The sequence below is a fragment of the Juglans regia genome, chromosome 7 (assembly GCF_001411555.2).
Source record: "Juglans regia cultivar Chandler chromosome 7, Walnut 2.0, whole genome shotgun sequence".
In the NCBI taxonomy this organism is placed as follows: Eukaryota; Viridiplantae; Streptophyta; class Magnoliopsida; order Fagales; family Juglandaceae; genus Juglans; species Juglans regia.
This window is the reverse complement of record NC_049907.1, coordinates 44,012,218-44,023,988: the sequence shown is the minus strand read 5'-3', so window position 1 is coordinate 44,023,988 and position 11,771 is coordinate 44,012,218. Positions and strand designations below refer to the sequence as shown.

At 35.7% G+C, this 11,771-nt stretch overlaps 1 protein-coding gene across 1 annotated transcript; it reads left to right on the top strand.

Annotated features, from left to right (window-relative positions):
- The first annotated feature begins 2,815 nt into the window (after window positions 1-2,815).
- Window positions 2,816-10,994, top strand: LOC108988647 (beta-galactosidase 1-like). Its single transcript, XM_018961968.2, has 19 exons — window positions 2,816-3,248; window positions 3,402-3,497; window positions 3,597-3,709; window positions 3,788-3,854; window positions 3,971-4,063; window positions 4,227-4,370; window positions 5,592-5,680; window positions 5,841-5,946; window positions 6,038-6,125; window positions 7,174-7,292; window positions 7,389-7,553; window positions 7,923-8,101; window positions 8,195-8,304; window positions 8,448-8,557; window positions 8,688-8,798; window positions 8,877-8,987; window positions 9,384-9,589; window positions 9,680-10,016; window positions 10,488-10,994. Exons 1-19 carry the CDS (start codon window positions 3,081-3,083, stop codon window positions 10,596-10,598), a joined length of 2,523 nt encoding a protein of 840 aa, XP_018817513.1. The 5' UTR covers window positions 2,816-3,080; the 3' UTR covers window positions 10,599-10,994.
- The last annotated feature ends 777 nt before the right edge of the window (window positions 10,995-11,771 follow it).

Here is an 11,771-nt window from a genome sequence, read left to right as displayed (position 1 = left end):
GCACTTGAATGAAATATTACGATATTAATATCGTTTCAGATATCGTTTCGAGATAATTTATATATAATAAATTAATTATATATGTATAAATTATATTTTAAAATAATATTAATGCAAGTCTTAAAAAGTTAAAACACATATTTATAAAATTTAATAATACTTATAAGTTCTTAATCCAACTATTTAAAAAAATAATTGCTAATTTTGATCACGAAAAAGAAAGTAGGAATTTGATTTTCAGTCCTAGAGAAAAGGAGATTAAAAAAAATTAAGAAAATAGTATTCAAATGTGAAAATTAGATTGAAAATTATGAAAAAGTCAAAGTTTTAACATTAATTAAAAAAATAATAATTTTGGCCAGTACACTGAAAATCGACTTGTATTGACTGAAACACACTGGTACGACCGGTATTTGACCCGGTACGAAACATATATATTTCTTATACCGATCACTATCCTAATACGGTAAATATCAGCGAAATTTAAAACTTTGATACTGATGACAAATAAAAGAAATGATGTTTCATAAGATATTTTTTATAAAATTATTTATAAAAAATAATATCATTTTATATAAATAATCTCAATTTATAAGTAATATACAAATTCTGAGAAAGGATTATATATACGTATAACATTATTATTTTTTTTGTATAATATATATATCATATTGTTTTCATGCCATAGCAAAATAACAAGAGATCACTCGAATAATTTCCCTATTAATACACGTGGACAAAATACAACGTACATGCTTATCTTTCTCAAGAAAATTAATACATAATCATATTTTTAAGATCTGGATTGCAACTTGCAGGAGAGAAGGGTTTTGGGATAGATCAAGGTTACAATATATATATATATATATATATATATATATATATATATAAATCATATCTCTAAATCATAATGGGAAAGCAATCCCTTGCAAATCACTTTGATTATTGCATGCATTATTGTTTGCTTAATTAACAGTATTTACTATTGTATGTAATATGTATGCCTTGCAAATCACAAATTGGTCGATGATTAAGTCAATATTCTATATTGGAAATAATTACAATAAATACTTAATTGGATTTTTATAATTTATTAACAATATCCCGTGATCAAGAAGATTGGTCAAATCTTGTAATTTATTTCATAATAGTTATTCGATATATTATTTTTGTTAAAAAAATAAAATTCAATTATTGGATTATCCACATCATCACTCACACTCGGATCATTACAAAAAATACACAACAACGTGTAATATCAATATGTGTTAAAATTGATACGATGTTTAAATATGCAATAAAATAAATATTATATAAATATGTTAAAAATTGAATTTGTATCGAGCATTAAATTATAAAGTGGTCCTCCACACAAGGAAAACCCTCGTGGCTGGAAAGTTGGATATTCGTCGTAATCTATTATTTATAGGCTACGGACCATTATTGATGAACGAAGAACTTTATCTGATGCCAACTCTCCGTTAGTGACTAATTATTGTGTACAAATTAATAATTTAAAAAATTAAAAAAAGCACACTTAATTCATAAGAAAAATAATTTATACAAGTCTTAAATAGATAAATATCGTCAAAATTTTTGTAAAAAAATAAATTTCACATTGGAAAAATATAAAAAAATAATAATTAGTTTTAGTAAGACTCACTTTTTTATAAATGACTTATTCGAGACTTATCTATTTAGAACTTTTATGTATATATTTTGTTTATACATGGGGGAGAAATGATTCGTCCTTAGTTCTCTTAGTGAGAAATCAAAATATTGCCAATTGATCAAAATGATCTTGGCTAGAGCATTTACTTAATATTCCTTGTTGCATATTAGTTTAAAATATAAAAAATAATATTTACAGTCGTGGAATACGTAAGTTTTGCGTAATTTATTTGAAAAAAAATGAGTAAATACTGATAAAAACTCTATGTACAATCACTTGAACGTAATTTTTGCATACTCCATTAATGTGATTGGGTGCATCACTTTTTCTTAATATAAAATAAATATTTTTAACCAATTACATCAATGGAATGTTGAAATACGCCAAAGTTATTATATGTAGCAGAACTCAAATACGGAACCCACATTTAAAAGAAAAAATTTAATAATAAACATTACTCATTTTTAAAACAATTGCACGACGAGGTTTGCACTCTACTACTTGAAGCATTACTCTTAAGATATACAGTACTTAAAAAATAAAAAATTGGAAGAGACGATGAGTCCGTACAACTTGAAGCAATGTCCATAGTTAAAATGAGTCCGTGAGAAATGGGTAATGTTGGATTCCTTTTTCAAAGCGTAGCGTAGCGTAGCTTCGAAACAACCGCATTGAAACGTAGTTACCGAGAATTGATGTTTCTTAATAATAATTAAGCGCCTGAACGGCGGCACCTCAATTTTTATATTCCGGCCGGTGAAGTTGGAAGCCAGTATTTTGGGATTAGGTCGAGGGAATCTTTGTGTTTTGATTTCTCAAGAATACCTCTGTTTATTTTGTTTACTTTTTACAAACAGCCAAACAGAACTTGAGTAGTTTTTGCTCATATTAAAGAAAGAATATATATTTAAAAAAAAAAAAATTAATTATGAGAAAAAAAGAAAAAATTAAGTTCAATGGACATGGTTCCGCGTCATTGGAGTAAGTCCAAAAATATAAAAAACGAAAAAAAACAGGAAAAGTAAGAAAGGCCGGAAAACTCCTTCCAAAGCACCTCAAAAGTGGGTCCTACTTTCACTTTCAGGCTGCCCATTCTTGAATGTTTAAAAGCGGCCAGAAAGCACCTTCATTTTTGCTGTGTTGTAAACCAATTGATCGCACCTTCATTAGTGTGAAGGTCAGTAGCAGCATCAGTGTGAAAATTTCGCATTCTCTCTCTCTCTTTCTCTTCTCTGTTTTCTCGTAGGAAAGGAAAATAAATCTGAAGATAGGAGCTGAGGAAGTCATAAACCAGCTGGTTTTGTTCCCTTGTCTTTCTCTCTCCATCTTTAGTGAAAAAAAGCTTAGAATAAGGTGCGGAGAGAAACAAAGAATAACAAAGAAGAGTCATTGCTTTTTCGTAGTCACCATGTCTTCGAAGCTTGTAATGTGGGATGTTATAATGGTGTTTTTGTTTGGTTTATGGGTTGGTTCTGGTAAAGCCTCTGTGTCCTATGACTCTAAGGCTATCACTATTAATGGGCAGAGAAAGATTCTCATTTCCGGATCCATCCACTACCCAAGAAGCTCCCCCGAGGTAATACTTCACACTTACCGGGTTTCTTTGATTTTCATGTTTTTCTCTCCTTTTTTTTTATAAAAAAAAATAATTTTCGTTTTATTTTCTTTAAAAGGCTTTTCCGGGTTTAGCTCGTACTTTTAAGTTTGATTCCTTTTTGGGTTCTTACAGATGTGGCCAGATCTTATTCAGAAGGCAAAGGAAGGGGGGTTGGATGTGATACAGACTTACGTTTTCTGGAATGGGCATGAGCCTTCACCTGGCCAAGTACTGTATAGTAGTGGCATTCTTCTCTTTTCTGCTCTTTCAGTTCTATGTGCATTTGTATGTTTTAATTATTTTACTGACAGTTCTTATTTGTTGTAGTATTACTTTGAGGGGAACTATGATCTGGTTAAGTTTATCAAGTTGGTAAAGCAAGCCGGCCTTTATGTTCATCTAAGGATCGGTCCTTATGTTTGTGCTGAGTGGAACTTTGGGTAATACTAAATTATCTCGATTTACTCTAAAATACTGAAAATTAAGCAGAATTTTTATTGTTTTTATTATTTTTTCAGGGGATTCCCCGTTTGGCTGAAGTACATTCCAGGTATCAATTTCAGAACAGACAATGGGCCTTTCAAGGTGAGAAACTTCTGAATACTACATCAGAAATTCCTTCATGGATCTCATTTATTTCTTTTTGCATTGTTGTGATATTTTCTTTACTGAACCTGATTTTTTTATCTGCTTTAATGAAGGTTCAAATGCATAAATTCACAGAGAAGATTGTCAATATGATGAAAGCTGAAAGGCTGTATGAGTCTCAAGGTGGTCCAATTATTCTATCCCAGGTTCGCATAGCTCCCCGGCTCCACATTCTATTCTTTCCTTTGACCCAACGAAATGCAACGTTTTTTCCTAATTGAATCCAAGTCAGACTTCTAACTTTTATTTTCTCATATTATTAAGTATTAAACTAGGAGAAATATCTTTCTCTGCAAATGTTTGTTACAGATTGAAAATGAATATGGACCTATGGAGTACGAAATTGGCGCACCTGGTCAAGCTTACACCAAATGGGCAGCCCAAATGGCTGTGGGGCTTGGCACCGGTGTCCCATGGGTCATGTGCAAGCAAGATGATGCCCCTGATCCTATTGTAAGCGCAGCCAAGCTCTCTTTCTACTTTTTTCTTAGCACGTTCACTAAATTCACTCTTGATGGTTTGCATGTTATGTTCCCTCATCATCGGTGGGGTTGCTACTTACAGTGTGCTGTCCCCATGTTGCTCATGGATGAAATGAATAATTATTCCTCAATGCACATGGCTGAACTTCGCTATTTTTTTTTTTCTATGTTACTGTTGTCATTATTTATTTCTGTTGACGTTGTGTTTCGCGGGCCTGGACAACTCCATGCAGGTAGTGTACGAGCGATCACCTGCATAGTAACTAAAGGGGGGACCTCGGGGTCCGTTGATCTTCCAATGCTTAAGTCAGTAATTGGTGACGGAGATAATGAACAATAGTTAAGGCGAGAGTGTAGGGAGATAGTGATGAAATTACCTTGTTTGCTGCTTGTAGTGTCTTATTTATAGTTACCGATCTGGTCTCCATGATAATGGGGGGTTGCATAGCAGGAGATAATATGCTTGTGCTGTCGATTTGCTGAGCTACTCCTGTGGTGTCACTTTGCTGAGCTATGAAGTGCTTAGGGTTGCTGTGTATTGCTTGGGCCTTGGGCCACATTGAATATGGCACGCCTTTTGCTCTGGGCCGCATTGAATGCGGCACGCCTTCTTATTAATGCTGGGTGTAAACCGCCGCAAGTCTCTTCGCTGGGTACTGAGTGCTGGGTCCCTTCCCTCTTAAGCCTCGCTTGCATTCCTGTCTTGCTTCCCGTTGTGGACAGGATCCGACCTGGCATCATACTCGAACTCTAACCCAAGTGCTATTATCTATCCCAGCCTATATTGTGCACCTGAGCCCTAATCCGGTCCATGTCTCAGGCCCGGTTTAACCCAGGCCTTATATCTAGGTTGTAACCTGGGCCTTGCTCTTAGTCTAATGTAAGGGATTTTCCCCCTTCACAATTTCCTTTGACAATTGAATTTTTTAATGGCCAGTTGATGACTATGTTTTCTAATTGGTAATTCACACACACACACACACATCTCAACTTTCATAGCTAGCAGACCATACGAAGAATCTTGTACCCTTTCCTTGCTTGGAAAAGTTAAAAGCCGTATTGCATCAATAATGCACTTTGTGCAAATCATGAATATTTGGCTGTTGGAACCATAGTTGTATAACTGCTTTGTGTTCCACTCTCAGTTCTTGTCTTTTCCTATATTTCTAATTTGTTTTATCTATCCAAACAGATAAACACTTGCAATGGTTTCTATTGCGACTACTTCTCTCCCAACAAAGCTTATAAACCCAAAATGTGGACAGAAGCCTGGACTGGCTGGTAACTCTGCATGCTTCTATCTTGAATTGAGCACCATATTTTTTCTCTGTTGAATAGATCAATTTCTTATCCTTCTGGTGCTGACCAAGAACTAAAGGTTATAAAATACCATAGAATATTTTCTGGATGCCTATCGTTCCATTTTCTGTCATGTGTACAGGTTTACTGAGTTTGGAGGTCCAGTTCCTTATCGACCAGCTGAAGACTTGGCATTTTCAGTTGCAAGGTTTATACAGAAGGGGGGATCATTTATTAATTATTATATGGTAACTTCATTGTTTGTACGGAGTGGATCCAATTGCCTGAATAATCAACTCACTGAACTGATCTTTATTTTTTTTGTTTTCATTATTCCAGTATCACGGGGGAACAAATTTTGGTCGAACTGCTGGTGGTCCTTTCATCGCTACTAGTTATGATTATGATGCTCCTCTTGACGAATATGGTAATGGGCAATGGAATTTGAACCATAGATATCGTTAATAACTATTCCATTTGTGTAATTTGAGCATAGAACCATTAGAACTTACAAATTTCATAATTGTTTCCATTCATATTATGCGGATATAATTTTACTGTCCAATTTGTTTTTTTATTTACTACTTGATCAGTTTTCAAACTGACACCAAGTGCCATCTGCCAAATCATGGTGAAATGGCTGCTGCTGTCACTTTACCATATTTTGTGCTGTGTTTGTGCTGACAATATAGTCATGAGCTGAATGGCATTTTAATAGGTGAAACAATATCTCTTGTAAGCAAAATGAATTCCCTTTTTTATAGTTAAGATAAAAAGCATGAATTTATAATAGGGTGCTGCTAGCGGGCTGCCCAACACTTACCGCTGGGTGTACCGCTAGCACAAATGTGTAGTTTGTTTGTTTGGTTTTTTTTTTTTTTTCCTTTTTTTTATCATTTTTTTGTAAATATCTTTTTAACATCCTTAACCATTAAGTAAAAATTAAAAAAAATATACAACTTCACTAATAATCACTTCTTTAATCACTAAGTAAAAAATAAAAATAAATATTCAAGTGGTAACTTTGAGCAGTAACATTGAGGGGGCTAAGTAGGATTTTCCTTTATAATAAGGCAAAGGTTGACAAAAATGACCTAGATATAGGTTTTTTCATAGGCCTTTGGCCATAGAATCATTTATCATTTTAGGAAGATTGTGATAGTTGAAGACATAACTATGATATGGCTACAACATTTTGGATAGATCCATGCCCCTTCATCTGGTGGGTCCTTCCCCCGTCAACTGCTCAAAATTTGTTGTCATTATCTTTTTGGGATGTCTGTATATTTTCATTGACTTATAAGTTCTTATACTATTTAACCATTTTCCACCCAAGAAAAAAGAAGAAAAGAAAAAATCCCAACCGTGTTTTTCTGTAGCATCCCCCCCCCAAGCGAACTAACTGAACAGTCAAGTCGGCGACGAATCAGTTTCTGCATGAATTTGAAGGTTGCCATTTCTCTCTTTCTATGCAGGACTTTGGAGACAGCCTAAATGGGGCCATTTGAAAGATTTACATAGAGCCATAAAGCTGTGTGAACCAGCTTTAGTATCTGGAGATCCCTCAGTGACACCACTTGGAAATTATCAAGAGGTTAAGCTAACTTCAGTTCTCTAAGAATCATCAATCCGACTTTAGAGTACCGTGTACCTAGAGCTTACTCCTGAAATTTTTTTTATTTTCTTATAGGCTCATGTATTCAGGTCAAAGTCTGGAGCTTGTGCTGCATTTCTTGCAAATTACAATCCAAGATCTTTTGCAAAAGTGGCTTTTGGGGATTTGCATTACAACCTGCCTCCTTGGTCCATCAGCATTCTTCCAGACTGCAAGAACACTGTATACAACACTGCTAGGGTGAGAAAAGGACTTTATGATAAATTGAATCTCTCTCTCCCGCTTTCTCTCTCAGCTGAACTTCATTAGGCATGATTGTAAGGATTAATTTTACCCCACTGTTGGCAGGTTACATTGATTTAAGTTTTGTGATTTATACATACTTCAGTTCTATCATGCATGTTATAATTTTTATGAATCTTTTCTATAGAAGTATTGTGACATGGAGACATTTTCACATGCTAATCATGTTTAGAATCTAAATGTATTGTGGTTTTTGAATTCTGTAAAATATTCTTCCTCACATTTTTAAAGAAATAAGAGCATTTATCCCTTTAAAGTTTCCCAGGGAACAAAAATTTGACAAGATGTACTAAAATTCATTTACAGGTCGGTGCCCAAAGTGCACAGATGAAGATGGTTCGTGTTCCTGTTCATGGAGGATTCTCTTGGCAGGCATACGATGAAGAGACATCCTCTTATGATGATGCTAAATTCACAGCAGTTGGGTTGTTGGAGCAGATAAATACAACAAGAGATGCTTCTGACTATTTGTGGTACTCAACAGAGTGAGTGACCTAAAACTATGCATGGTTTCATTTTTTCAGTTGTGCATTTCTTTCATGAAATATTTTCTAAATTTCACATTCCATAATCCCCAGTGTTAAGATCGAGGCCAATGAAGAATTCCTGAAGAGCGGAAAGTATCCTGTTCTTACAGTTTTGTCTGCTGGCCATGCCTTGCATGTTTTCATCAATGGTAGACTATCAGGTAGGCAGCATGTTGCAAGTTTCAGGGCTTTCTTTAACCAATTTCTATGGGTATTAACTTCCTGCGGCCACTGGAATGATTCAACATTTTATCTTATGACTTCAATCAGTAGCTCTTGACATGTTTCTTTATTTATTTATCAGGAACTGCCTATGGAAGTTTAGAATTTCCAAAACTAACATTTAGTGAGAATGTGATGCTGAGAGCTGGAATTAACAAAATCTCACTTCTAAGTGTTGCTGTTGGTCTCCCGGTCTGTGCTCTCTCTCTCTCTCTCTGACACACACACACACAGGCATTCATTTCTCTAGTTTTCTTTAAGAATTTCCATGTCATTTTAAATTTGACTGTATTATTCTTTCTGCTGTCTGATGTAAGCTCAGAATGTTGGTCCACATTTTGAGACTTGGAATGCTGGTGTTCTTGGCCCAATTACATTGAATGGACTCAATGAGGGGAGAAGAGACTTGTCGTGGCAGAAGTGGTCTTACAAGGTTTGGTTTCAAGCATATATACCCCCTTCTTTATCTGAAATTTTACAGACTCATTTGAGTTGCATTTTCCCCCATCAGATTGGTCTTGAAGGAGAAGCGTTGAGTCTTCATTCACTCAGTGGGAGTTCTTCAGTCGAGTGGGTTGAGGGGTCTTTTGTGGCCCGAAGGCAGCCTCTAATGTGGTACAAAGTGAGTTTCTTAAACCTCCACCAACACTTCTTGTTATTCCTGTGAGGTTGCAAAAGAAAGATATGTGAGTGTCAGCTGTTGCTTAGGCATTGTTACATCAAACTATATTTAGTTGGGTAATTGCATTGTCCTTGATGCGGCACTTTCTCACAAGTGGTTTTTTTTTGTCCTAGCATTTTGGTTTTAGTTCTTAAAACAGAAACATAAGATCTGTTTGCATTGAAGCCAGGGGTGTACTGATTTCTAATATTGTATTGGAGAAATAAATTACGGTAGAAATCTATGATCAAGTCTATATTGAACATGATTTCATATAATGAGAACGTGAATCGAAGTACATCCTTTTAAGCAGCACTTTTCTGTTAAGATTAGACTTGATGTCCTGTAATATTTCAGACTATGTTCAATGCACCTGCTGGAAACACCCCATTAGCCTTGGACATGGGCAGCATGGGTAAAGGTCAAGTGTGGATAAATGGACAGAGTCTTGGCCGCTACTGGCCTGCATATAAAGCATCTGGTACCTGTAGTGAATGTAATTATGCTGGAACATATAATGAGAAGAAGTGCTTAAGCAATTGTGGGGAGGCTTCTCAAAGATGGTAAGAGAGAACAAAAACCTCCATTCATTTAGAACTTTGTTATGCTGGTAAGGAATTTTGGACAAACTGAAAAATGGCTAACAATTTCAGGTATCATGTTCCTCATTCATGGCTAAACCCGACTGGGAATCTGCTGGTTGTTTTTGAAGAATGGGGTGGAGACCCAAATGGGATCTTTCTGGTGAGAAGGGAAATAGATAGTGTCTGTGCTAATATCTACGAGTGGCAGCCAACCCTCATGAATTGGCAGATGCAAGCGTCAGGTAAAGTCAACAAACCGCTGAGACCTAAAGCTCATTTATGGTGTGGCCCTGGGCAGAAAATATCATCAATAAAGTTCGCTAGCTTTGGGACACCGGAAGGGGTTTGCGGAAGCTTCCGGGAAGGAAGCTGTCATGCCCACAAATCATACGACGCTTTTCAAAGGGTATTACTAGCATCTTTCATTACTTTTAAAAAAAAAATAATAAACCTACATTAGAAGTAAGAAAACTAATAAGCTTATCTGTAACTTAGCCTCAAACTTTGTTGTTGGGTGTTATTGATTTGAGAAATGGTCTGCTCTGTTCATCAAAAGCCTTATATTTGCAAGAGCATGCCATAATAGATGCATACTTAGGTGTTTCTCTTGTATATGTCCCATATACTTGGGCTCTTGCCTACTCTTTTGACAGATGCAATTTTGTTTACCGATCCAAACAAAAATAGATGCATACTTCTACTTCTGATCTTGGAAAATGCTCCCACTGGGCCTAGTTATAATGCTAGGCTAAAATCTGCTAGCCAACCGGACATTTTCCCTGTGCTCCTTTTTTATGCTTTCATATCTGGTTCTTTTACTTATGTCCTTTTTCCCATCATCAATGGATAAATATTAAACAATGACTACTACATGCAGAGTTGTGTAGGGCAGAACTCCTGCTCTGTAACTGTAGCACCGGAAATTTTTGGAGGAGATCCATGCCCAAATGTCATGAAGAAGCTCTCTGTGGAGGCTGTTTGCAGCTGAATTTAATAAGATAAGGGTCCCTAATTTAATACGTCGTGTCCAGTTCATCTATTTTTGGGTAAATCAACTACACGTCCAGATCATCATGACCATTCATTTTGGCTTTTCCAAGGTGAAGTTGTACAAATATACAACACACCATCTGGTTGAAAGCCTACACAGATTGTTAAAATGATTATGGATAAGCTATATGTATATACTAGCCATTGTTTTGTTTGGTGGCTTGCAAGTTATTTGCGGTAGGGGAGAAAGAGTCAGTCGAGGCACATTGAGATGATACTAATCAGAGTCCATGTGCAAATTTTTAGTTTCAGAATCTGGAAGCCTCTGGTTCCAGTAATGTGTATTTGAATTTCAGTAATGATGTATTTGAATTTCCTTATACCTTTCTTGTAAGCAATTGTTTCATTGGTTTTTCAGTAAGAAAGGTTTTGAAAACAATAATAATAATGTTTTTTTTTTTTTTTTTTGATGTTGGGGAACCTCTCCAAGGCAGGGCCCAACCCCTGCAAAGTAAACTCCGATTCCATGTACCGCACCCTCGAAAGTTTCTCTACACGAAATTGGTTAAATCGCTGGCTTTTTACCAGAGAGTGTGGCCCCTAAAGATTGTTTGCATCCAATGGGATTTGAACCTTGGAAGTGTTGGGGGGGGGGGGGGTAGGGCATACCCCCAAGCCCAAGGTCTTTACCACTTGAGCCAATCCCTAGGGGTTATAATAATAACGATATGAAGCTTAATGGATTTTGTGTTTTTTTTTTTTTTTTTTTTGTAATTTTTACAGTAGAACCTTGAACTGTTTCTCACATTTTATTTGTGATGATGTTATCGTTTCTGCATGCATTGAATTCATACAAATAACTGCATTGTAAGATCCTCGATTGAATTTAGCTACAAGTTTGAGAAAATTGATGATGATTGGAGGCCCGGGGCCTTTGATTTGGAATATAGGTAGTAAACTTGCACCCATATGTAGTAAACTGCATCCGGCTTCAATGTAGATAGTCCCCATTTCATTTTCTTAGACTTCCAAAGTACAATGAAATTTCTAAGCCTTTTTTCACTTTGAAAGTCAGGAACTTCATTATTGAGGCATCTCCCATATCGAAGATATCCATCAAATGTCTAACATGGGTGGAAAATGCATGCAATCAGCCAATGAGAGTGTAGAA

Excerpts from the sequence above, each read along its gene's own strand:
- LOC108988647 (XM_018961968.2), top strand. The coding sequence starts at position 3,081 with ATGTCTTCGAAGCTTGTAATGTGGGATGTTATAATGGTGTTTTTGTTT. Across the intron at positions 4,064-4,226 it reads GTCCAATTATTCTATCCCAG|ATTGAAAATGAATATGGACC; the intron begins GTTCGCATAGCT and ends TGTTTGTTACAG. Across the intron at positions 8,102-8,194 it reads TATTTGTGGTACTCAACAGA|TGTTAAGATCGAGGCCAATG; the intron begins GTGAGTGACCTA and ends CATAATCCCCAG.